Here is a 27,612-nt window from a genome sequence, read left to right as displayed (position 1 = left end):
GTGACTAGGATAGTTCCAGAACAGAGACCCCTGTCCTGAATCCCAGAAGACTTTATTCAGCATGCTATTGTTTGTCTCAGATCTTAGATGTAGGGACACAAGACACAACTCATGGGATCTATCCCATTCACTCACAGCCCTTCCACACAGTGGCTTTAGGCGCTTACCTGGTGGTCACAGAGCTGCAGCAGAGGAATGGGAGACAAGGGGCTGGCCCTAAACACTGCATTGGATCGTGCAAACTACTGCTTCAGGAGGCAAAGGGGGAACCTGCTCCATCGTGTAGCGTTGCCCTGGTTAGCCCATCGAGACGTACCTCTGGTGGCAACGCGTACAGCATCTCCCTGGCCTGTACTCTGGTAGAGGTATGCTCCTTGGAGCCCATTTTTTCTTCCTAATGTTTTCTGATCCTGTCAGTTCATCTTATGCAGTAGACCATCAAGTGCTCTCTGTCACAGGGGCACAAAATAAAGTGATTTAGATGCTAAAGGGCCCTAGTCAAGGCAGATAAACTGGCACTGTGTCATATTTCAAGTTACAGCAGCTCAGCACCTCAAATGCAGCATGACTTTTATAAAGCACTTAAAACATGCAGTTTTGTATTTGATTCTCAAGCATGACTGCTTTCTAAGCTTCACAGCTCAACTTTCCTGCAACGGCTTTTATTTGCCAACTTGATTCTGCTGTTCTAGAAGATTTTAAATGCTCATGTTTAGCTATGGCAAAAAGTTTGCAGTACAAAAACAACACAGTGGATCAGAGTCTGTTCCCTGCTGTACAGGAGAAGGAAGCAATAGCGATTTTCATCCTCCCAAACCACCAGTACCGTACACGGTCTGGAACGGTTGTACTGCTCAGTCTCTCCTGGCAGCCCAGCCAGAGGATAAGCCATCCCGTGCCCTGTAGCCCTGGACAAGCCTTCACCAAATGACATCCTCTGCGATCCCTTCCCCATCCTGGGGCACTGCGCAGTGGACTGTCTGCCAAAACACACAATGTGCTCTTGCCTGATCTTGACCAACCTTGACCATGAATTCCTAGAGTGACAACAGGGACTGCAGGAACACAAATGGCTACGTGAAGTTTCAGGTCACAGCTCCGCAGATAACAGCAGTGGCAACTGCAGATGCAGCCTCGCCTCTTGTCCAGCACAGCACACTGGGCATGAACTAGAAGACTACTGTGTTCTGCTCTATGGCATTGAACAAAAAGCCCAAATAGCTCATTTTCTTCATGAGGACCAACTCTGTAAGGGTAAGACAGGGCAGAAGAGGGAGATGGGGTGTGAAGGGAAGGACATTACTGACTCTTGACTCTACCTATCACCAAAGACATTCTTGTAGCTTCCAGCAGTGAGCACAGAGGAGGACGTGCAGGTAAATAGGGAACAAGTGCCTTAATAAAAACGAACACATACAACAAAACCAGCAAAATAAATATGCTTTCAAGATCAATTCTACAAAGGAATCAGATGGCACTAAATATACCTCCTGTACATAAAGAAGACCCACTGTTTCCTGTAATCTGATATGGTCCTGCAGCGCTAATCTCTTCATACTTTCAATGTCTTAAAAGAAAAAAGAAAAAAAAAAAAAAAGAAGAACCACCACCATGTCTGGGAGAACAGTGCTCTTATCAAGTAAAAAATTTACTCCGAGAGTGAACTGAGATTAAAAGCAGATATTTTCCAGGAGGCTCAAGAATATCAGGCAAATATTTCACATAGAAACATTGCCTTAAGCCCTGTCACCAAGATCCAGAGTAAGAGAATGAGGAAGTGCAAGAAAGACCTGATTCCTTTCTTGACTAATGTCAAAGTCATGCAAGGGTGACAGTGCCATGAAGCTCAGCAGACACCTGCCCGTGACCCCAGCAGGGCTGGTAACTGACCCGACACAGGAATGTCAACAGTGCTTTACATGAACAAAACTGTCCTCGTGGGCTGACGTGGCCCCATGTCACATATGAAGGCCATTGACTTTGTTCTTACTATCTGCAACATCCATTTCAATGTGGCTGAAAGCAGGGTTGTCTGTTCCTTCATCAGCCATGGTAAATGGTTTCCAGTTCAACACCTCCTGTTTCTCTGGCTAAAAAACAAAAGACAAAAACCATGCTGTGAAGTGGAAGAAACAGTCTTCCCCTCTTTGACCTGCATCCAGAGTGAGGCCTGACATACTGGATGCCTTGCAGAAAAATACATGTTGGCTGCTAATAGATGATAAACAGTTATTCAGTATAGTAGCTAGTATTTTTCTAGGTGCACAGAAGGTTTCTTATTGCATAAGGTACTAGTTGTACAACATGTTCTTGTCACATAAAACGTTCCTGTCCTGCAAAGTGTCTAAAGTATTTTTAGGTGCACAAAGTTCTATTTGCTGTTTTCGTGCCTAGTAATATGTCACCACCAGCTCCTTGAGCTATTGATTCCCTGCTCACAGTCCTTGCCTCATCTTTGACATGAAGAGTACATTAACATGCATGATTGCTTAGATGTTCCATCTCTGTTAAACATAATGAGATGTTGAGCTCTTCATGGGCAGGAAGTTGCTCGGTTCCCCCTGATTTTTTTTCTTAGCAACTTTCTGCATTATTTGTGATGTCAACCACTTGTTATCCAGCTCTTAGCTGCATAACAGGGCAGACGACTTCTTTCTGACTCTGGGCATAAAATAGCATGGCTGTGGACATTAGCTTCCATGTGGGTGAGGGGTTTTTTAAAAAGATGACTTTAGGGATTAAATTCTTAGATAGTGAAAACAGTTGTTGGTCCATTAAAGACAGTGAATGACAATAACTGGATAGATGGTCTCCAGTCCTGATATGGACAAATAGCACATACAATTGTACTGTAAAAATCCCTTTCTCTTTCTGGTGTTCACATCCAGAAGTTGAAATACATGAGGTCATACTAAAAGGAGTTGTCATCATGGAGGAAAAACATTTTGCAAACTGGACCATCTCAGAGATATGATCATTGCCTGTACTGCAGCACTTGAAAAGCACTGAACACAGCTGAGCTTGAATGTTCAGCATCTTGATAATACCAATTGAAAAATCATCTATAGTTTAATAAAAAAAATATTCTCCTATATTCTCCCTTCTAAGGGATTTTTTTTACTCAGTAATGTCTCCCCTTTTCTTACATCTTAGGGAGGGAGCTAGGAAACAGATACACTGACTAGAAATGTTTTCTCTCAAACAGTAGCCAAAGTTGAAAAAGAATCCAGAGACACATTTACAAACAAAGGAAGCTTTGCTGAGTCCAAAGTGTGCCTTGGGCCAGCTTCCAAGACACTAGTGAGGGAGTATTTTGGCAGAAACCTGAGAACAACTATCCCTTGTCTCAGCTGCCGCTCTGTTGTTCACTGAAGTCAAGCTGTGGCTAAACATAGCTTCCCTGCCTATGCCAGCTGCTTTACTCCTACCTGCCTTTTGCTCTGCTACTGCCTTAAAGCAGACAGTCATATCAGGCAGCATCAGGTACTGTTCATCCCGGTGGGAAAAAATAAGCCAGGGACTGTTTGCCTTTGGCCCGAGGAGGAAAGACTGATTTAAGTCAGAGATGCATGATTACACTTACTGTCTCAGATTTAGACCATGAGAAGTTGGACAGGAAATCTTCCTTAGTCAGCAGGAATTTACAGTCTGTGTTCTGCTTTAGTCCTCCTGCAAAATAGGCAGGTTTCAATCAGCCAGGTTTCCACATGCAAATGATTTGTCAGAGCCCAGCTGTGGACACCAGGCCAGATGAGCAGGACAGAGTCATACAGCAAATGCCATCAAGCAATCACAGGCCTTAGGGATGATTTCTTTACAGTGATGTATACCCGGTACCTCTCAAAACATAAAATGATCCCTCAAAGTCTACTTGAAATGCCTTAGCTATTTCCCAAAATTTCCTAGATCATCCTCAGATTTCTTATTGTGTAAAAGAGCATGAGACAATCATCAGAAAAGCACAAATCCCAACAACAATACCTGGGACCACCCTGCCAGTCCAGGAGATGTAATACCAACTGCTCCTCTGGAACCTGCACCCCAGTCCTCAGCCATCAAGACTCCTGTCTCTAAATCACCAGCAATTTTTATAGTGAGTTATTTAAGAGCAGACCCAGGGTGGGGTGGGGTGGGTGCATGTGTGTGGTTAATGGGATGTTTGGGCAGTTTTAAGGCATGGAAGATTAACTAGTCTTGTGTGGGAAAGAAAGAAGGTGCAGGTTCTGGGAATTAGCTCTGATTGCCACCTGAGGCTTAAATGTCATCTTGTACCACAGAGAGCAGGGTGATATAGTGGTTGGGTTAGTTTTTTAGGGTTTCTGTTTCTTGGGCTGAGGACTTCTCATCTGAATTTACTGAATTTCTCAGTTTTCATGTTTTGTTTCATAGCTGATCTGATCCTAGCCTGGTAAGTAGCAAAGTTTGTCTACAACCATTACTATAGCAATGAGGAGAGCGAAGGAAGGAAAGGGGGTGGGGAGCCAAATTCTCTAGAAACTCATAAGGAAAAGAAATTGGTAGAAGTGTAATATGCTTATTAGTTGCAAGGTAACAGGGAAGCTAATAGAAGTGAGTTTGTCGGTTGTGTTTGGAGTTTTATAATCTGGACTTGTTGTAGGTCAGTTCAATAGGTCTGAAATCTGCCTCAAAGACAGTGGCTGTCATAGGAATCTGTCTGGGTGTACTGGGGAAAGCTGTAGAGAGAACCTGCTTTTGTGCTATTTTTGCCACGCAGATAACAGTTGCACTTTGCTTATCACCTAGATGCAAAAGTAGTGAGGCCACGGTCTGGAACTGAAGTTGTTGTTGTGTATCTCATTCCCCTGGCCCCTTACCTGTAGGGTGCTGCTTTTTTCTCCTTGCACAAATAGTACAGGCAAACTGAGAAAGAAGCTAACATAGCCACGCACAGGGTCTTCAGCCGTTAGGTATGTGCTTGGGGGATGTGGTGAAAAGCATGCACTGTACCGGTACAAACAATATCCCTTGAGTGCTCTGAACTCACTCAAAGTACTCTAGAAGCATGGGTGTATCTCCTTGCTTGGAGTTGTTTCCATGTTCAGGGACAATCTTTAAACCTCCAGCCCCTGCTGGAATCTAATAAAACAGGAAAGACAGATGTTTGGGGGAGGGGGTTTGCCCCTCAGGTTAAAAAACTGTTGAAACTTCTCTCTCCTTAGAAATTTGAAGTAACTTTTGCTGTGAGCAGAGACCAAAAGTGGGTTGCTGAGGGGAAGGAATGAGATTTATGATAGTAACCTTTACATCGTGTTAGCAATAGGGTCACTGGCACTTCCTGTGACTTCCTGTCAGCTCTCTGACCATCTTAGTTTGAAAGAGATTTAAGACATGTTCATTCACAGCTTGAACCAGTACCTGTTAGGAGGCTGATAATTATTCCCACAGTTACTGTGATAAGTGTCCCAAGTGTGCTGAAGTAAAGATAAGACAAGGAATACCAGTTGTCTGCCAGGGCAGGCCTGAAAAAGAGCAGAAAGTGTTAATCTCTACTTTCCTATTCCAAGCAACCTGAAAATGTTGTCTGTTTCCAGACAGTGTGTAAATACAGAGTCACTTCTGAACCAAGCGACCTGGTAGCTCTTGAACTACCTCTTTACAAAATATACTCTGAAAATTTGTCCTAAAATTTGCAGTTCCTTTGTATGGGAGGAGACTGGTTGGTACAGTGAGGCAATCCATGAGATAGAGCAGCTAGAACAGAACAGTTCTGTCTTGGCTTGGAGCCTAGTGCAGAGCTGAGCACTCCAGCTATCCAGATGAAGTGCTAACTTCTTTAGAAGGGGGGACAACATTATTTAGAGGAGGGGATGGACATGGACACACACAAAAAAAGTTGGAAATCAATCATGTGCATCTCCAAACAGCCAGAAACAATAGGACAACTGTCACACCTAAGGATACACCTTATTTTGTTCTCCCTGACAATGTGCTTTGTTGTAACAGTTGTTTCCCTGCAGCTGTGAGCAACGCCAGAGGCCTTGGTGAGAGGTGTAATATATGAAACTGGATGTTGGGCACCTATGTGTGTACCAGGGTATCTGTTGATTGTACAGCTCTCTAAGGTGTAAGGATTGGAAATCCCTAGAAATGTGGGAATTGTTCAGCTTCTTTCTGTTCCTGCTGTTCTCTATGTCATTCATAACTGTTACACTTAATTATGATTGTCCAAAGTAAGACATTGGTAATTGCAGAGGGGAGAAAATCCTTTATATTATGCCCTCTTCAAATTTCCTGAATAGAACTATTTCTGCACAGACAAGCTCTTGTAGCTGGAGCTGTTGAACTGGCAAATGGCCCTTTAACCGCATACTGCTTTAATTCATGTGGCAGGCTATGGAAGTTAATCCAATAACTATGAATGTTATGCTTTGGTTTCTTTAACGTCGTGGTTCCCAGTAAGGCACATCCAAGCCTTTAGACTCAAATATTTGAACTGAAGCTTTTCAGATCAATAGAAGATGCACTTTGACTTCTGTTCTGCAATAACTCAGACAAACTTCATTCTAACAAGGGAAAAAAAATATTAGAGAGAACTGCATCATCTTAAACAGTCTGGCAGGTAAGTCAAGGAGGGATAGTTATAGTCATCTAAATGCTAGGCAGATGTTTGTGTTGCTTTAAAACAAATACATGCTTTGTTGATCGCACTTGATGAACTTGTATACCTCTCTGCAGTTGTTGTGCTGAAGACTGTTGTTAATGGATTTTCTGTTGATGTCAAATTTCCCAGGGATATGTTACAGCCTGCAGTTGAGAGGTATAGTGGCTTGGTCTTCTCTGGGAGTGGAGGATAAATCTGAGATCCAATTCCAACCCAAAGTGAAATAACAAAGCCACTAACAAGACCCACAAATGCACCCTGCAAAAAGAAAATGAAACTTGGATTTACATGAAAAGCAGAAGGATATTTGAGAAAATAAAACACACACAAACAAAAAAGAACCACCCACGTGAGTAAGAAACAGTCAAGATAATCTAAACTGTAAGGCTGCATAGCAAAAATGAAATGTAGAGTTAGGGAAAGCTGGGGAGTTTGCTTCATTCCAACTTCAGGAAATACAGTGTTTACTTGCAGCTGCTGAGCATACTTCTTTTATTTTGCCACTGTGTCCATACAATCAATGGAAAGCTTTGGGCTGCATAGTATATGGGAAAGTATTGCTTCATTTGAGGCCCTCTTTGAACAAATACAGAATCAATATTTCCTTTTCCTCATGTGATCTGTTTTTACAAAAGTCTCTTCTACTTCAGGTGGCAGGTTTTGGCTGACAGCTAGTGACTTATTTATTTATTTTTAATATATACCTAACATCTGCAACTGTAAAGAGATAAAGGTTCGTGATTAGTCAACCTTACTAAATAGCAATCCTGTCAGACTACCCATGGACCATAGTTCCAAAGTTCATAATTTTTTTTTTGATGGAATAGCTTTTTTTTTGTCTGGAAATTATAATTTCATAATACTGAAGCACTCTGAGAAACTCCAGCCTGCAAGTGCTTGGGCCCCATTTTCCCAGCCTGACCCCCTTTTTTTTTCAGACGGGCCAGCATCCTCTGAGTCCACCGGGTGTTCAGCTACATCTCCAGGCACACTGTTCCCTGCTTCTGAAACTCTTTTCTGGAAATCATTGTCAAAGTGTTGGGGGGTTTTTTTGGTGGTTTTTTTTTTTCCCAGATCCCTCCTCTGGGCATGTAAATCTCTTCATGGGATGGAAACTCAAGTTCCTGTGCACCCTGTTCATGACTTCTCTGTAATAAGGAGGAAAGGCAGCAAGGGAAAATGTCCTTACAGAAAGTATCAAAGACATGTCCCTCATCACCCCAACATAAAAATTATTGGAGGGAGAGGGGGAAGGAGAAATTATTGGAGGGAGAGGGGGAAGGAGATGCCCAAAATTATCAATGAATTTTGGACAAACAGGGCTTTAAATTCTACTTACAATTCCATTTGCAAAGGAGCAAAGGATTCCCAAGGCAAACAGTCCTAAAAGGGGGCCACCAACCATGCCAAAAATGCTGAGCGCTGCCTAAGGAAGAAAGAGTGTGTTATCAGGTGCTGTGCAAGCAGGTTAAAGCCTCTAACACGGCAAGAAGGGAAAATATTGAGAAGGAAATTATGAGGGGTTTCTTAACTGGTGTGTGCTTGTCTGGCAGGACTTGGTATAGTTCCCTGGTGCTTAAAGCAGAGGCTGAGCCATGGGCTGGTTTGAGGCCAGTACCCAGCAAAGAATAAAAACTAATCTCAGAATGGTATCCAGCAATTATTTTCTTATGTAATTAATTCTGGGCCATTCAACATGGGCACGAAAAAGCAGTCTATACCTACCTGCAACAAGGCTCCCAGGAGCGATGCCAGTGCAGCCATGGCAATGCAGATTCCACCATAAAACAGGCCTGCATGGGAAAGGCAGAATGATGCATAAATCTGCCAAAGTTTGAAAATCACTAGTGGAAATGTTTCCATTTAACCCAGCATGACCCCTGATGTCTCCAAAACAAACCTGCTAGCATCTGGGTTTTGGTTTTTGGTTGTATTTTTTTTCTAAGAGAGTATGAATTGGCCAAAAGGTCAGGCTCTAAGAAGAGATCATGCAAACATGACAAAATCTTCTTCCAGTATATTATTATAGTTACTAAATGGCAGCCATATGGATTAGCTGTAGTGGCAATACCAAATGTATTGTTCATCTTTCTCAGCTAATCTCCTGTGTCATAGTCCTTATTTTGAGAGAATGACTTTTGCTTCTTGGTCTAAAAACTTCGGAGCAAAAAGGTAAATGCTGGCAGATTACTGGGAGCTGACACTGTGATAAAGGACACCCTCGGTCACTAGGATATAGTGTCTCTTCCTAGGGCCTGTAACAATGGGCTTTGGGGTTTTCTGTTTGGTTTTTTTTTACACCTCCACCCCAATAGAGTTTCACTGCACAAGCAATAGGTTAATCTCATTGTTTAATGTGCTATATTAAGCAACTCATGATAAGACCAACTGCAATTTTGGCACAAATATTGTTTGCAATAATGTTTAAGAAACTGCTCTCAGGTGAAAATATTTAATAGTTGTCACCTGCCACCAATCTGCTGTGCTTACTGGTATGAGCTATGCCAGCATATTGGGACTGTGGTTTTTCCATGCTTATTACAGGCACTGTCTTGGGCTACACCTGCAGCTGGTCACAGACAGTACAACTAGCAGAGATGACAATTGCATTTCAGAGATTTAAACATCTGCTCAGCCTAGTTCTGACCCCTTTGAGCCACATTAAACAGAGAAGCTAAACAAACTGAGGCTCTGAGAGTACATCAATGAAGACATGAAGTTTCTTGTTCTCTGGAACTTTATCAGGACACAACACCATTGCTTGTGTATCACTCAGTTCAAAGAGTTTGTTACAATATTGTTTCCTGTGCTTCTCATTTTTGACAGATGAGAGAAAAATAACAGGTGTTTTAGTCTGAGGCATTTGGCTTTGTAGTATTCCAAATCAATATTGAATACAGATGCAGTGCTCCCTGCTTAAGATCCCTCCCTGCTTAAAGATCAAGCAAGATGGTGTTGGTTTTTTTTTCCTTTATGCTCACTTGAAATACCTTGTCCCCTATTCTGTGCAAAACCTATGCAGCAGAGCTTGTCTCCCTCAAGTACTGCATCAATGTAGTCCTATCGGTGTGAACATACTTTCTCCTGACTTACACTGCAATAAGCAAGATCTGAATCAAGCCCTCACTTTGTAAAATGAAAGTGGAAAAGATATTTTCCAGACATACTCATCCCCATGGAAATCCATGACAACTTCTTTTCAGAGAGGGATCTGAAGTATGGCTTGATCAGGTCTTCAACAGTCACGGCAGCCAGAGCATTGATGCTGGAGGACACTGTACTACAGAAGGCAAGTTTTATACATTTTTTTTTTAATCTTAGAAGCCGAAATTATAGATAACAGATGAGTTACTGGCAGAGAGAAACTGCCGCTGTCTAGAACAGTGTCAGAAAACTAATGTAACTGCTGTATTGGTTGAAATAACTTATTATTCCAGGTGATGCCGTTAATAACTAACAAAAATTGTTGAAAATAATTGCTCTTAGTGAAGACAAGGCAAATTTTGATGAAAAGATGGTCCTGGAAAAGTCAATGAAAATATCTATTACATGTGGCTACACTGTAAACATTATTGGTGTACATGATACCTTCACAAATTATCTACACAGTATATATCTGGGTAGGTAAAATTTCTACGTGCAGGTCATTGATTACTTTGAACGCACTCTGAGAGAAGAGAGGAGGATTCAGGTAATCTAATTATATTCATCCAGAAAGTAAGGATCTACTCCACACTTAACTATTCCAGGCTCCCTATGGCATCCAGAGAAACCAGCACTCCTAATGTAGTCAGGTGATCTTGCGTCTATGTGTACCTTGCTCTTGCAAGCCACCAGGTTTTCCTTAGCATGTGAAAAACAAATATCTTGGCTGTTCCCTCTACTTACATAGCTACAAGTACTCAACAAAAAAATTATTCTGGTGTCACATTCTTAAGTTTCCTCACTTTTACGTGCTTATTATTGTTCAGAGCCTTCCTTGAAAGGCAGTGTTTCCTAAAAGATGCTCCTTGTAAAAACTGAACAAAACACTCCCCATTATGGGATAGAAGGGGACTGATTTGTCTCCTTCAATAAAAATATATAGTGATTGCTATTTTCATGGGGTTCATTCAAGACAATTGGAAGTCCAGGAACCCTTTTGTAAACAAGACTCTAAAGATCAGGTATGAGGAAAGGGAGATAGCTTTAAAGTTATGCAGATTTGAAACTGGAAAATTAAGGATGAGCGGTAGGAAATTTCCCCCAAACTATAGCTATGTAGTGCAATCACCCATTTATAACATTTAAAAATTCCTATAGCAAAGGGGCTTTAAAGGTACAGAGAGGAGGGTTGATTAGCGCCATACATAGCATGTTGCTAGCTATTTCCTCACATTGCTGGTTGGGAACTCCAAACAGCTTTAAGTCCTATGACCTCAGAGCGCCACTGTAGGAAACTATGGGCTTTTTAAGCTGCATCGTCAAAGATCTTACAGTGCTTTTCTTTAAGAACAAAAATTAGCTGGACAGAGACGAAATGCAAAAGTTTTACTATTAATGAAACTTCAGCTCTAACAAAAAAAAAAAAAAAGACAACAGGTTGCAAATTATTCATTTACCTTAATGTCCCACTGTAGGCACTAGCCACAAAAAGCCCTGGCACTCCTGGAAAATCATGGAGAATATCCAGCACTAGGTATGGCATTAGCTGAAAAATTCAGAGAGTAGGAAATATTACTGTCTTGCCCTAATTTTTCTTTTTATCACAGTATGCTTTTTGTTACAGCCTTCTCACTGACATTCTGCCCAGCTGTTCTAGCATTTAATGTCCCACCTTGCACTATTTATTGGTTTTCTACACAGAAAACCACTCCTAAAACATCTACTTAAGATACAGCAAAGTCTATTTTTTAGACCACCTAGCAGAGATGAGCATTTAGCCATGCCATCAGGCATGGTTTTGAGTGATAATGGTATAGGAAGCTAGTGCTGGGCAGCAGGTAGCCTGTATTGTACATCACTGTTGGGCTTGGGTGCCACAGTAGATTCTCATGTCTGCTGGCAATTCCACAAAAAGGCTTTGTAGGTACAGCCCAATAACCCTCAGGTTACCTGAGAACAATTTCCTTATTGGAAACTGTGTGTCATTTATCGACCTTTGCAAGATCTGAGTGCTGGGAAGAGATAGGAATTTTAAGATTTTCTTCCTGAGAACCAATTTTTTTCACAGACAAGTTGGTCTTTTTAGTATCTTACTTCCAGTTTCCACCAAAAGAATGTGACTGACAGGAACAATTTCATTTCCTTTGGGTTTCCACCTTGGTTTTCTGTATCTCATTTTATTCTAACCTTCAACACCAGGTGGTCCTGCCTTAGGTACTTCATCACCTCTGCTCTTCTCCTGGCTTTCCAGCTCTTGTCTGTGGGGCATTACCCAGAGCTTATGATTCTCCCAGGCATAAACATACAAAAAAATGATTTCCTGGGCCCTGACTCTGGTCAGTCTATGGGCTCCCAGGGCTCTTGTTCCTCAGGATCTGTTTAGGGGGAGGCCACTGTCAGTTTCAGAGTGGTTTCTCCGCAGCACAGTACAATGCTGTTTGGTTGCCCAGCTCTCCTCCAAAGGAGGGAAGGATGCACCATCACTAGCAAAAAGCTGCCTGCTGGTAACCTTCTTCCAGGTGTATGCTTTGGGCACCATTATGTTTCAAATCTGAAAAGGCTTTCGCATCCCTTGGCACGAAAGCAGTTTAGGTGCAATGACACAAAGCAGCCCGCTAGGGCCGGCCGTCACTCACACAGGCACCACTGCTTCAGCCGTCCCTCGCAGCAGCCTCTTCCCCCATTTCACTCTGGAGTGGTTTCACTCGCTGTGGGCACTCTCAGGCACATTTTGTTACAGACTCAACTGTTAAGGGACTCGGGCATGTCATTATTGTCAACCCTCGGCTCTCGAACCCCCACACCTGGCAGTTATGGTGCAGAGGAAGGGCACCCCCTCACCACCCTCACCTGAAGCATGGGGCCCTACCTGATCGAGTGCCGACACCTGCTTTGCCGACCATGGGTCGCAGTCCTTGTAAATGGAGTAGAGGGCCAGGCCGCACAGCACCGCACAGGCCAGTATCGCCCAGAGGCCCACCAGGTTGATGTACAGCGACCTGCAGAAACACCACGTTAGAGCTCAATGTCCCCACAAGACCCCACCAGGGTCCAGCAAGCAAGCTGAGGAGACCTCCTGGCTGGTGGCTGCCCACTGGAAAGGGAGTCACGATACAGGTCCCAATATTTCACCTGGTGCGAGATCATGGTTTTACATGTACAAATTACGCTTCTGGTTTTTGGTGGTACGGTCTGAGTGCCTGTCCTCTGACAGTCTGCTCTGGAGATGATGGGAGAGATATGGCAATTTCCAGGCTTTATCATGTGTGTGGGTTTTATGCTGCAGGCAGCTGGAAAGAAGATGCTCTTCCCCCCTTGCCATACCTTGGTGAAGACAAACCCCAGACAGATTTGTAAGGTGCAGTGCCCCAGATCAAACTGTGGGGTATCTTTTAGTCAGCATCAGCACTCCTTTGCCTCTAGAGCTGCAGTGCTGTGCTTACGCAACAGTGGGGTTGTCCTTGTAAAGCAACTAAACCAAAGTTTCCTCCTGGAACGATCTCAGTGGGAGGCAGCCACGAGGCACTGGGACCCAGGACCTGGTCTGGAGCTACCTATAGCTGCCACTTCCAGAGAGCAGGGGGTGGCCACCGACCCCAGGGTTTCCCCTTTAGTAACTAAACTTGGAGCCTGCTATGGTCCAGTATCCCCATTGCCTCCCTATGTCCTGACAGGAGCTTCAGCTAACACGGAGGGTAGAAATGTGTTTTCACCAGGCATTAATGCTACTTTTGCCACACTCAACAGGCAGCCTCTACTGGTGGTGAAAACTAACTTGTTGTTCTTGCTCAGTGAGGGCTTTTCCTTTCCATCTAACTATCCAGTCTTCTCAAATGTTTCCCAGCTCTTGATGACTCCTGGGTCACAAAGTTCTTCTCACCTAAGGTGATCAATTCAAGGAAACACATCCTCTGGGAGCTTGGCCTTGAAAAATAGCGTTCCTTTCCATCAGTTGCCTCCCAGTTATCCGCCAACAGTGATTTAACTGCCTGACAGATCATGTACCCTGGACCCGTGCCAACTGCTAAGACCTCCACTGGGAGAACCTTTGGTTTCTCTGCAAATAGATCCATGCCTGCAATGCTTCAAGAGGCCTTTTAGTATTTTCAGTTCCCAAGAAGGTAAGGGACACCAGCCTTTAGACTGCTCTAGAGGACCATCAAGAGAATGAAAAAGTAAACTTAACTTTATAGGCCTTGTTAAGCACTGAAATGGACATTTTCAGAAAGGCATAACATAGATTAATTAGTTGAACTATCAGTTTCATACCATAGAAAAATTTTTGGCAAGCACAATGTTAAGTCTTAAAAAAGACCATATAGCTGAAGCTGTTCTGGATTGGCATAATCTGCCTTGATACAAGGCACTCAAACTGATCTAATGCAAGATTTAACCAATGAGTTAAATCAATACAACTCTTTTGAACAGTATTAGCCTAGAGCCTGCAGGAAAGATTAGAAAGTCAAGAGAAACACATGGAAGCAAAATAAATTGTTTGTCTGAACCCACAAATTCCTGTTTTTAAACTGCATCAGTGTTTGACACTGAAAAGAAAGCTGTGGGTTTTTTCTTCTGATTTACATCCCAGTTCATGGTACACCCTATGACTAAGCACTAGAGTATAGTAATTGTAGCACTAGTGGGGGGACATGTTCCCATTAACTCTGGGTGAATAACATGGGGTGGAGTTGTGAGAAATAGGCACCATGACTGTGCAAGGCTTATTTTTGGTTGGTAGTTTCAGGCTGGCTTTAAGGTTTTAGCACTGAAACATGCTAGATTATGACCTTGAAAGGAGAGAGAAATGTTAGTAGCCCATGTTTTCCTCCTGCTCTAAGCGCTTGTTATCATTCTTGTATAACCATTATGTTCAATTTGCCTAGTTACTGTTTGAAGTTGACAACATGTGCTTCTACCTACTGGTGTGTTTCTTGAATGGGGTGAAATCCTTTCCCAAAGCCTGAGAAAATTCCTACTCCTGTGCCACTGTTAAAGGCTTTCTCAAAAACTGCAAGTTGGGATCTGTGAAAAAATTTTCTTAGCTCTGATCTATTACTGTGCTGTCTTTATAAAGCCCTACAGTAAATGCCACAGAGGTACACCCTATTACTCTGACCTGGTGACATTTTACATTTTATGTACAGATTAATAATAATAAGAGGTGCAGGCTACCAAGGTGACTTGCCAGATGTGTTTAACTACATTTGAAATTACCTGGATAATCATCACAGAACGGCAGCATTTATAGTTGTGACAAGCTGCAACCATTACACAAGATGATTTCTCCATGCAGGGGAAATACACTGTACAAGCGAGGCACAAGCAAGATGCCATGGAGTCCAACCACACACACCAGCAGAAAAGGACTCTACTGATTAAGGCTGTGCCACCACTAATATGGTATGAGCTATAAATCCCATTCAAACCCCTCCAGAACCAAATAGCCTCTAGCCCTGGTTAAAGCTGCTGCAGCAGCTCAGAAAATCTGCCCAGAAGCTGCCATGGCACCACATTCCTCTTGGCCATGCTGCTTCTGGGTTGCCCTGCAGGTGTGCCTCCTTACAAAGAGGACAGGGAGGTTGCAAGAGCAGAGCACATCGCTAAGTTGGAGCAGGTGCTTGGGAAGAACAGTCTCACCGGCACACAAATCTAGCACAATGTATGCAGCTGTTTTCCTATAAGCAATATGCAATCATGCCAGGCAGCATTACAAATGTGGGATGCACCTCCTGCTTGTGCAGTGCTGAGAATCTGGAACCCAGCCATGTACCAGAGCTTGTGGAGAAGCCACATGTGGAGAGCACCAGCTCATTCCAATCTGCAGTGCAAATGGCTGAAAAGTAGATATTTATTGCCATAACCAAAATATTTCAGTTCTAAATTGTGCATGATTTTGTGGGTATTTTGCTAAATTTATGAAGTGAAAGCCTTCATAAAATTCCTTCTCTGTGTGTCACTGTATTATACAACTTATGGGGACTGTAGTTATGATGTGCATTTATATATTTCTCCTATAAATGGACTTTGAGCTCACTAGTAATTCTTAAATCCTGAGTTAGGAACTACTGGAATGATACTAAAGATAAAGGTAAGATAATAGAGTTAGTAAATATACTCCATTCTAGAGTAAAGGCTGATCAGAAATGTTTGAATTCAAGAAAACAGAACTCTCTGCCAGTTTCCATAGTGAATTCCTAAAAAAAAAAAAAGTCATGATTATTATGAAAAAAAAATATGATTCCTCAGCACTTTTATTCCTCAGTTCCTCAGCACTGAATAAAACACTTCTGCATTTTCTCATGCCTATACTCATTGGTATGGAAAAATCTTTTAGTCTTTACTTATGCAAAATTCCCACACAATGATTTAGGTTTAGTAGAGTAGCAATTCAAGATGCTGTCTTGATACGGCTTCAGAACAGGCACTATATTATTTGGTCTTTAGGTTGCATATAGACTTAATGGAGCTATTTGTATGCAAGAATGTATGCAAGGCATAGTGAAACATTCTGGCACAAAGTTCAATGTTGTAGCAACTATACATGATTCAAATACCAGTATTTATTGTATTGATTTGTCTTCTACCTGGTCCAAAAACCAGAAAACAAAAGCTGTTACACTTTACAAATGGATTTTATATAGATAACGAACATTCCATTTTAAAAAAAAATATCCCCCTTATAAAGAACAGTCACTGTTAAATTCAGATGTTAAGAGTTACTGTAGGCAGACTTACAGTTTTGCGTGGAACCTGCTTTTGCATGAAATGTACCTCTGTACTTGAGACTGGTTTACCCCATATATGCTAGTCCATGTGAAAGTCCCACCTATAACAATTGTCCAGAAGGTGTGCCTTTGCAAAGGATCAGGATTAAAGCTACAATGAGAGGCAAAAAGAGAAAATAAATTCAGAATATGAAAATTTTCTTATTATGAGAAAACTTTAATGCATAGGAGAAAAAAATTCCCCATAATTGTCCTAATACAAACTCTTTTAATATGGCCAGATTTTTCACATTCAGATACTCCAACTTCACATGAAATCACAGAAAGCAAATTTTAAAACTCAGAGCTGATCCAGTGAAACACTCTGATCTGTCCAAAGGTGAAGTTTAACTAATTTATTTGCCTATACACTGCAGTCCTAAGTAAAGCTATATGATGACTGTGACTGTTGTGATTAAATGATGCTCCAGTAAAAAGTCTCACATGCCTACTTATCTAGAGGGACATCAGTTTAACACCAATATAAAGGTGTGTTTGCAAGCCCAGCCTTTGTGGGCAGTGCCTCTGTCTGTAAAACATTTTTCTGGTTTAGTTCTGAGTAAGAGATTTTACATGGCCATAAATACTTTTTTTTTTTAATCACACTTTAATATAGCAATAAATTATGCTTATCTTGGTGAACAATGTAATATTATTTTGCTTATTAGATGTCTTTATTCCTTTTCTTTTTCCATCTGTGAACCCTATGACTGGGGGGAAAAGCAATGCAGCATAACCACTGCAAATCAGCCAAACTGATTGAAAAAAATGACTGTTCACAAGAAGCAAAAAAAAACACCCCACAGATGAATTACTTACTGAAGAACTTGGTGAAGAATTTTACAGAACAACCTGATTAATATTGTGAACTGATAGAAAAAGGTAATACTTGTCACACTAAACTGTCATTAACAGCACTGGGTGAAGTTTAATGACTGGACCTGATGATCTTAAAGGTCTTTTCCAACCTAAATGGTTCCATGATTCTAAGTGTCTCAGAGGAATCACCTATTCACCAAAAGTACAATAACTTTTTCTTTAATCTTAAAGTGGTTTTTGATTTAATACTGTCAGAATGAATAATCTTGACCTTGCAAAACTGTATTTTTAGGCTATGATTAGTTACAATAATGAAGAGTGAAATACTATTAAAACTACTTTCAATTCTTCTTTCAGGAAAAAGGAAAACATTTCGGTTTTTCAGATTAGACAAAAACTGTTATTTTCCCAGTTGTTTTGGTTCAGTAGCTGAAATGCCAAATCAGCTGTTTGGAAACTCTAAGTGTCAATATGATTGTCCTCTCCCGTTCACCGTTCACTTGCAGTGGAACCCAAAATTTATCCTTAAAACACCTACTTGACAAAGTAAAAAGTTCTTTTTTACAGGATTTTGCATGGTGTAGAACCTAAAAAATATCCCTCAAACTAGGTAAGCTTGTTCAAAAATACATAAAAATTGGGTCACAACTCCTCCCCCCCTCCTCCTCCTTCAATAGCAATTTAATTTCAGTTAGTCACCATGGGCCAAATTTATAGGAATAAAACAGCACATCATCTGCAAGTACAAACTCACTCCCAGAAGTTTAATCTTCCTCCATAGTAGGAATCGTTTATGATACGTTCAATTCCCTCCTGAACCACCACAGCTCGTATAATCACAGATGAAAATCCAGCAACCATGATTCCAACCTGGAAAACATCTGTCCACACCACTGCCTTCAGACCACCCTGCATGAGGAACAGCATGTATCAGGTACAACAGGGAAGCAGCAATCTTGCTTCGTACTCACATTCAACTAAGAGAAATGTTACAATCTGTGTTATGCATAATAGATCAATTTCATCTTTTTCTTTCATAGAAACTGTTCTGTTACTGGAGTGTTTAGGAATTGCATCCTGGAACCTATTCAGGACATCCTGGTCCTTTTTTGAAGCGCAGTAGAATTTACTTTGGCCATACACACAGTTTAATCCAATATTTTCTTCATCACATAACCTGATTCAGAAGACTGTATCAAAAGATAAACTGGCAGACAGTGTTCACCTTACATATATACAGTACCACTGGCCTCCAGAAGGCATACCATTCACATGAATAAAAATAAACATGATTTAACAGAAATTACACAAATAAATTTGTCACTGAGTTCCATTTAATAATTTCTAGACATGTGGTCAATTAACACTAATCTAAAGACCAATCTGTTCCTGTGGTACTTGCTATTTTCAGTGGCTCTATTCAGAAACAGACAGGACTTATTATAGTTGCTTTAAGCAGGTGCTTGAAAAATTATGCAACTAAACCTGGATTAGAGGAAACTAGATTAGAAGAAAAATCACAGGAGGATTTTAGGAGGGGAAATTGTCTTTTTGCTGTTCTTTCAGCTACAACAGAAGCTTGAATGTTTCAAAAGAGAAAAGGCTTGAGTCACATAGTGGCTACCTTTGCATCCATAGAAGTCCCTGGATGAATATGGCCCTGTGGCTAGAGCTACACTGTGAAATGTGCTCCCATGGGTAACCCAGTTATTAGGCTACTTTTCAGTAAATTCCATATTTGATGTGAATGGTGAAAGGAATAGAGATTTTTTTTCTTAGCCAAAGGGCCCACATACCAGTGTGCAGTAGAAAGTACAGACCACGCCGGTTGCCACCACTGCACCCCACAAGTCAAAGCCAGTAACTGAAAAAAAGGGAAATGGCATCAGTGTGATTGAGGCACTGGGAGAGGAAACAAACAAGGTCAATTTTTCACCCCCAATCTGGTTTTTGAAAAAACCTAGAAATAAGTTAAATGCAAAAGTAAGTGTGAAAATGGAAATGAAAAGATTAGGGTGACTGAACCAGGGGATTCGCTCTAACCAGTTCTAAAATGGAAATGGTTGTTACAGACATTGGAAAATGCTAAAAAGTTGGATATATTTCAGGATTTAAGCTATTTGTCTTTAATGTGAATGATGCCTAACAACATCCAATATATTTGTAGCCCCAACTCAGAAAGGTGTTAAAATAGTTGCCCTTTCTTGAAGTGCCTGGGTACTCCCACAGAATCCTTAGGCAGGGATTTAAGCAAGTAAATAGCATGGGCATGCTCCATGGAGGTAAGGTGGTTCAAAACGGTCTGGAAGAAATGTGTCACACTAAAAGCCTTTCTTTTATTTTTCTTTCTTTTAGGGAAACATGACAGTATGCCTACACCAGATGATGCTGTACTGTGCTTGGCGTACAGGCTGTCACTGCCCCAGCTTGGCACACTCATGTGCTGCCTGGCAGGATACTTGTGGGCTCCCCAAACAGATAGCTCAGGCTAATGAGAAATACTGCAAAAAACCCAATGAAAAACAGTGCTTCTAGCTGGGGGCCAGCTAGGTCATAGCTTGGTTAGCATGCATTTGCAGGGCAAATATAAAGGATATAAAACCTGTGGGTCTTATACATTGGAGAAGACCAATGCAGATAGTGTTGGGTTTTTTCTTCCTTTTTGTTCAATGAATGAGCCAAAAAACACCCCAAAACAAACAAACAGAACAATTGTGATTTTCATTCTAGACAAAATTATTAATTTTTATTTGTATTTTGTTATTGCCTTTTCTTGCCAAGTGGACAAATTAATTGCATCAGATTAGAAGTTTAATTTGGCTCCACATAAAAGCATTTTTCCCCTTTAGAAATAAATATGGCTCATTTTCAAAGCAAAGAGTCATTTTGAAGTAGAAAATGGAAATATTTAATTTTTTAAATATCACAACAAACATCTTAAGTTGAAGATCTCTTTGCTGTTACATTGGTTTTCCTGGCAAAATGATAGGCTGAGTTAAGCAGTTCCAGGCAGCCCAAACCCATATTTACAGAACTTTTGCCTTGCTCTCTTCTAGAAGAGCACTTAGCCAGGGGAATTAAATGTTTGTTTAGTCTCTGCATTGCCTTCAAACTTTACTTAAGTCATCTTAACTTTTTTGAATGTAGCCATTACCTAAGGATATTGCATGAGAAGTAGAGTGAATGTGAGCAGGTTTTGCCCTTGAGCCTCTTCTGTAATTCCTTACAGGTAGGTATTAAGGGATCAGGATTAAAAATGGGAGGCCTTCTATCAGAGTTCCCATCAGGATCAACAGAAATCTTAGAAGACTTCATGGAAAATCCTTGATCTATATTTTTAGGTGTGCATTAAAAAAAAAAAAAAAAAAGAAAGCATACCGTACTATGCACAGGAAAAATTGTAACAGTAGACGAACAGTTGCAGTATCCTCATCTTACCTTGATTTAGTGCTAAAGCTGGAGCATAAATTACAATACCAGTGTACAAAGTCTAGAAAGGGAAAAAAGATAAAAGATTAAAATAAATGTAAATTCTTGCAAAGGTGATAGCTTTCTGAGATTATTTCTTTTCAAGTCTTTATGTGGTCTGTATTTCCTACATAAATGTTGCGAAATAATTCCAACTGTTAGAAGACTAATGTCTGAGACTAACCAACACTGTAGTTTCACAGCCTAATGTTCTTAAATACCAAGGACTCTTAAATACCATCCCTCTTCAGCTTCTCCCAGCTTTTATAATTAACTTATTTTATTGCTTTAAAACTTCAGTCATATGACAGAAACAAGAGCAAAAGGAAGTTGATGAGGTTTACACACAGTTTGCCAAGGCATCTATTACAATTGCTCTTCTCAGTCTTGGGATCAATATGCCTGCCTCTCAGTATGCAACTACAATGCACATGAATAAGAACAAAAAATACAGCATTAGTTAGTCATTATCAATAGCATTATAAGGAATTACACTCCTATAAGATAAAGCCATGCCTTATTATCAGCAGATTTGTATTTTCACCCAATACAGTAAAGATACAGACAAATGAAGGAGCTACTCTCCACTTTTGTGGGCACAATGAGATTCACACACTGATATCCTCTACGATTTCTTTGTTTAAATTTCTTTATTTTTAAATCATGTTTACTTTTTTACTATTGTTATTACTGCCTTGTAATAATAGGACAAGTTCAGCTGTGACATGATTCAGGACAATACAGCCTGCAAAGACTTCTGCAAAGGTCAGTGATCTTGACTCAAAAGATCTAAATCACAGTCAGGTCCTGAGCTGACATGCATCAACTTTCCATGGTCAAACTCTTCTAACTCCCTGATTTACAGGGTTGGGACTTGGACGTGGAAAAGCAGCAGAATCAGACATCATCCAGCATTCAGCAAGCCTTTGCCCCTTCCACGAGTGTGCAGTCCACCCTAGGCACAGGTATTAAACCAGAGCAGGATGGTTAACCACAGGATTACTCACTGTGGCTTTTGAGCAGGTCAAATCTGGTCCCTGTGGCAGAGCTCTGCCACATAGCCAGTGGCTACTCTGGGGAGAGAACCAAGAGGTAACTGGAGTGAGTGGTAATCCAAACGCAGCAGAGGGGCTGCTTCACCCAGCATGACCAGATTACCTTGGCCCCTTGCTGTAGACCTGCTACAAGCACATGTCAGCAAAGATGGTAGGGCCACTGGGGAAATCATTATTCCTACCTGTGTACTACTCCCTGTGTGCACATTTGTTTTTCTCGGTGACATGAGTCCTCTGCAGGTTTTGATATATACCTTGTATGCCAAGAAAACTGCCAATCCTGACCAGTCCCTGGTGAATATCTCCTCAGAACCAGCTGCATCACTTCCCAGCCAACAACTGATACTTGTCAAGCCCAGTCAATGTTTGACTTGCTGTCTATACAGTGACTGTCAGCACGTGCTGCTGAATCATAGAATGGTTTGGGTGGGAAGGGTCCTTTAAAGATCATCTAGTCCAACTCCCTGCCATGGGCAAGGACACCTTCTACTAGACCAGGTTGCTCAAAGCCCCATCCAACCTGGCCTTGAAACTTCCAGGGATGGGGCATCCACAGCTTCTCTGGGCAACCTGTTCCAGTGTCCCACCGCACTAATTGCAAAAAACTTCTTCCTTATATCTAATCTGAATCTACCCTCTTTCAGTTTAAAACGATTACCTCTTGTCCTGTCACAACAGGTCTTGGTAAAAAGTCCCTCTCCACCTTTCTCATAACCCCCCTTTATATATTGAAAGGCTGCAATAAGGTCTCCCTGCAGCCTTCTGTTCTCCAGGCTGAACAACCCCAACTCTCTCAGCCTTTCTTCATGGGAGAGGTGTTCCATCCCTCTGTTTTTTGTGGCCCTCCTCTGGACCCACTCCAGCAGGTCCATGTCTGTCTTGTGCTGGGGATCCCAGAATCGGCTGCAATACTCCAGGTGGGGTCTCACAAGAGCAGAGCAGGAGAATCACCTCCCTCAACCTGCTGGCCACAATTCTTTTTATACAGTCCAAGATAGGTCTGACTTTCTGGGCTGCAAGCAGACATTGCTGGCTCATGTCCAATTTTTCATCCACCACTATCCTCAAATCCTTCTCCATAGGGCTGCTCTCAGTCCCTTCATCCTCCAGCCCATACTGATAGCAGGGGTTGCCCTGACCCAGGTGCTGTACATTGTACTTGGCCTTGTTGAACTTCACGACGTTCACATGGGCCCACCTGTCAAGCCTGTAAAAGTACCTTTGGATGGCATCCCTTCCCTCTAGCAAATCAGCTGCACCATTTAGCTTGGTGTCATCCACAGACTCACTGAGGATGAGCTCATTCCCACAATCTATGTCATTAATGAGGGTATTAAATAGTATTGGTCCCAGTAGAAACCCTTGAAGGACACCACTCATTACTGGTTTCCAGTAGGACATTTAGCTGTTGACTGCAACTCTTTGGATGTAACCATCCAGCCGATTCCTTATTCGTGTAGTAGCCCATCAGTCAAACCCATATTTCTCCAAACCTGCTAGTTCAGGGATTCAGCATGAGAAAGTGGCATTCTCATATGCAGCAAAAAAGTGCCAGAAGCTTTGAATCATGAGAAATTAAAATCTGCAACTCTGATCACATTTTTGTGTAAACTAAAACAGGACTGATTACACAATCTTTCCACTTCTTCAGTCGTTTTTCAGGTTGTATTACTACATACCCTATTTTTCTTCTTTTAAACACATGCCAATATTCAAAGAACAGTTAAAATTACACCATTAAAATATTGGGGAGTTTCCCCTCCTCACGATTCTTTTTGTTATTCAGGTTAAGCTGTTAGCACTTACATAGAAGACACCTATAGATCTTCAGTTAATTTCCTTGAGTACCTATTTAGGTTGTATAGAATTACTTTTCTGATCTTTGCCAAGGAAAGATTATGCTTGGCTTGTTCCAGTTTATGCAACTGTGATGTCTTTGTATTTGCCAGTGAAACAGCATCAGGATTCTCACTTGGTAGCACTCTGCTTTTCCTATGGGCTTGTGTATCTGTAAATGCCAGTTAAGCAGCACTATTCAAGTAAGTAATTAGCACTGCACTGACCACCATCTTAACTGGTGCAAGTGTGATTGCCCTGTAACCAGGAACAAAGCAAGCATGTAACTTGAAAAGCTTTCTGATTGTGTACTCATTCTTGCTTTGAATTCCTCCAAAAGTCCACTTCAAAATTGTGAAAAGAACACATTCTTGTTTCTGGTGAATTTAACACATGTTCACTGTACATTTAAAAGCTGTGGTCTCTCACCGACTCCCTGAATGTGCTCTGGATACAGCAAGCCACACCAACAATAATTTCAGGGACTGCTTTAGTTTAACATTCCCTGAGGCAGTAATTTGCTATTTCTCAGTTTGCAGACACCCAGTTTTTTCCAGTGGTGGTGGTATAAACCCTTGTGCAGTAAATGACAGCTCCTGAGTGTTTTGTCACCTTGCACAGACTCTTGAGAATTAGTCAGACGCCCAGAATCCACGCACTGGAGGATGAAAACTGCCGCTGCAGATAATTGGGGCATGTTTACATTTTGAACCCATTGTGGGTTTCTCCAGCAGGCAGGCAAACAACTGCTCTTCGCACTGCTACCCTGCAGTGAAGGGTCGCTCATCTCTTGGCATGGTGCTGATGCCAAGTGACTGCTCTGGGTGCTCAACAATGCACACAGAGAGACACAATGCACAGGGGCAGGTAGCCCAGCATCCGCTCCCCACCTCATTGCTTTGGAGCAGAAAGAGCTTTGTTTCTCCCACTCTCAGCCACCCATGCACTGTGGTAACCTCATCAACTGTTCAGAGAAAACAGCAAGTTACACCAAGCTGAAGAATCCTGGTGGCTACAGGGACCACAGAACAGCTTTGAGATTTACTTGCCGTTTGTATAATGAAGAGGACCGTTCCACAGAGGCGCAGGTATTTATTAAATCGAAGCTCTAAATACTGCAAAAGAGAAGAAAAACCAAATGTTGTTTTTTTTCTCAAAACTTGGCACTATTGATAGGACTAGAGTGAAGAGATGAGCAATACAGAAGGGACATAGTGTCATTTTTACATTTTCACGAATGGCCAAAATCCTTAGAGTCACCTTGATTGATATCTCTTTCAACTTAATTTGATATTTTTTACAGACCTCACCACTGGGTGATAATACACGAGCAAGTGAAGTAGATGTAAGCTAGTCAGTATATGATGGAGTCTGCCGAATGGAAACCGGTGCTACCCAGCAGCCTCAAGGCACTCAATAGACAGGGAGCTGTGCACTGTGACCTGGTGAAGATCAGCACATATTATCACAGAATCATTGAATATCCCTGGAAGGGACCCATAAGGATCACAGAGTCCAGCTCTTGAATCTGCACAGGGCAACCTAAAAGTTCACAATGACATACCAGCAAACAGCAGAACTCACTTGCATTGTGAAATCAGAAAGAAAAAGAAAGCATTATGGCTATTTCTAAGCCTTAGTGAATTTGGAAACTCTGGCATTACGTGTGTCCATTTGAACTGTTGCAAGAGAGGGCAGAAGGTTTTCAGCAGTCGGCAAGCTTCCTCCCATGGTAACCTCACCTTCTGCACTGCCCACAGCAGCTCACTGTAGTCTACCAGTAAGTAGAAATTTAGCCTTTTGCAAAACAGAAACCCTCACTTTTCTTTCTAGCCTGGGACAGCACAACCTCTGAATGAGTTTGTCACGCTGTAGGGCAGATTTGTTCCTACCATCTGTCCTAATAACCCTCTAGGGCGTGTGGTTGTACAAAAAGAATCAATCTCCTTTGCCTGCCAATCTGTTCAATTGGCACAGGCAAACACTGAAGCATCTCAAAGTGCTCACTCATGAAGTGAGCATTTAAAACATGATCTGTGAGCATGTCCATGCAAGAAAGCAGTGCTGAACCCCTGGACAGACACAAAAAAGTTGTTTAATCTCTGAACTCTGTCCACAAACAGAAGATATATCTTTTATAGGTGCATTACTCAGATTTAACCCCAAGATTATCAGTGAGTTTCTGGTCATTATTATAACTCTTTATTTGAAAGAGCCCTATTTTTAAGTATCTTCATAACTGACAGTCCAAAGATTAGTAGTTTAAAACACACTGGAAGCCACCAGTAATTTCTGTTGGTGAATTCTTATCTAAATCACCAACAGAAAACTTGTTTTCAGCCTCAAGTGCTGCAGTGTTCGTTCAGTGTAATAAAATGCTAAAGACCAAAGTAGCTGGCCAAGGACTTTCACCTGCACTGATGCCCCTTTCCCAATGTCCTCTGTGAAAAGAGCAATTTGCCTCCAAACCTGCAGCTAGGAGCTGTCTCCACACAGGAAGATAAACAGGTTCAACAGACCTTCTAAATCAGAAGAAAGTCCTGACCAGATGCTTCCTCACCCCAAAACAATCAGACTCTACCTGTGATTGTACCACCACCCCAGACATCTCAGTGTCACTAGCTATAGCTTGAACTTACACACTGAGCCGAAGATCAGCTCAGCCGTATTTTGGTGGAAGTAGGAAAACTCTCTCAGGCACACAGTACTTCCTGACCTCCCTGTATAAGCATGATGGAGAAGACATTCACCTGAGGCTGTTCAGGAGGCTGTCTGAACAGCCTCAAGTGAAAAGGATGTCTCCCCAAAATCTCTAGTAGCAGCACAAATACATAGTCTGGCAGAGGGGGCCTTCTGTGGCTGCACGTAGGCTTAGAAACCTGTCTGGAAGGAGCATGATGTGAGAACTCTGGTTCCTATGTAGATGTGTTTGCACTTCGTTCTTGGTACATTAATTGCACATCATTAACCACATGTCACCATCTAAGCTGCATGAGGATTAATCCACCTGCTGAACTAAGTGTCTGAGTGAGGAAACAAACCTGACATGATGCACAGCTGCTGAGCATCTCCTGTCTGCAGACGCAGTGTGGGCAGACTTGGGGACAGAGTAGGTTGCAGCCTGCTCTTGGGAGAGTGGAGATATGTGGCACACAGAGCACAGGGTGTTTGGGGAAAGAGACTGAGGGAAGGCATGTAGAAAGCAGGCACGAGAAGCCCCCCAGCTCCCTGAACGCTGTGGAAAGGCTCCTTCTACTCCACCTTACCTCATAGGTGCTGGTAATGCCCAGCTTGTAGAAGACAGGTAGGAAGATCTCAGCACTGCACAGCACCACCAGGCCATAGGTGATGGCAAAGATGCAGAAGATGGCACCGTAGCGGTAGATCTCGGCAGGGGTGCCCAGTACGGTGACAGCTGACATGAAGCTGGCGGTGAGGGAGAGCGCGACAGGGAGAGCGCTCATGCTGCGGCCCGCCATGAGGAAGTCTTTAGATGTCTTCTGTCCTCCTCCCACAAAGGCATAGTAGACCCCGATGATGGCCGAGACCAGCAGCATGGCTGCAAAGACCACGTAGTCCCAGACAGTGAAGCTCCCCATGCTACTGGAGGGACTCGCACTTGGAGCCAAGGGGCTGCCCCGAAATCGGAGGGGCAGCTGCTGCCCGCGCAGGGCAGGAGGAAGGGGATGGGGACGGGACCCGCGGGGGTGCGCCGAGCCCCACCGGGCCAGGTGCGGTGCGGAGCGGTGCGCAAATCTCTGCCCGTGTGTCTGCCGGGGACGGGCTGCGCCGGGCGCGGCAGTGCGAGTGCCGGAGCCGGGACGGCGGGCGGACCTTATACGGTCCCGGTGCCCGCTCCTCCCCGCGGCGGTGAGCGCCCCCGCGGAGCGGGAAGGGGCGGCGA

At 42.4% G+C, this 27,612-nt stretch overlaps 1 protein-coding gene across 1 annotated transcript; it reads right to left on the bottom strand.

Annotated features, from left to right (window-relative positions):
* Positions 1 to 98: 98 nt before the first annotated feature.
* On the bottom strand, positions 99 to 27,307 carry SLC5A8 (solute carrier family 5 member 8). The gene is made up of 15 exons (XM_056340683.1): positions 26,975 to 27,307; positions 24,758 to 24,823; positions 20,788 to 20,839; positions 19,146 to 19,213; positions 18,104 to 18,258; positions 16,502 to 16,642; positions 12,636 to 12,765; positions 11,224 to 11,312; positions 9,790 to 9,902; positions 8,348 to 8,415; positions 7,962 to 8,048; positions 6,687 to 6,880; positions 5,377 to 5,480; positions 3,584 to 3,669; positions 99 to 2,078 (listed from the first exon to the last, which is right to left on the bottom strand). Exons 1-15 carry the CDS (start codon positions 27,305 to 27,307, stop codon positions 1,959 to 1,961), a joined length of 1,806 nt encoding a protein of 601 aa, XP_056196658.1. The 3' UTR covers positions 99 to 1,958.
* Between the last annotated feature and the right edge of the window lie 305 nt (positions 27,308 to 27,612).

Source organism: Falco biarmicus, chromosome 5, assembly GCF_023638135.1.
Source record: "Falco biarmicus isolate bFalBia1 chromosome 5, bFalBia1.pri, whole genome shotgun sequence".
Classification (NCBI taxonomy): Eukaryota; Metazoa; Chordata; class Aves; order Falconiformes; family Falconidae; genus Falco; species Falco biarmicus.
This window is presented reverse-complemented; position numbering and strand designations above follow the sequence as displayed.

What these genes read in the sequence shown, in the direction of transcription:
- SLC5A8 (XM_056340683.1), bottom strand. Translation starts at nt 27,307, where the DNA reads ATGGGGAGCTTCACTGTCTGGGACTACGTGGTCTTTGCAGCCATGCTG. An exon ending in AGCAGGTTCCACGCAAAACT is followed by an intron (nt 12,766 to 16,501) that starts GTAAGTCTGCCT and finishes GTGTTTCTGCAG; the next exon opens with GTCGCTGTACATCAACCTGG. An exon ending in AGGTGTCGGCACTCGATCAG is followed by an intron (nt 11,313 to 12,635) that starts GTAGGGCCCCAT and finishes TGAATTTTTCAG; the next exon opens with CTAATGCCATACCTAGTGCT.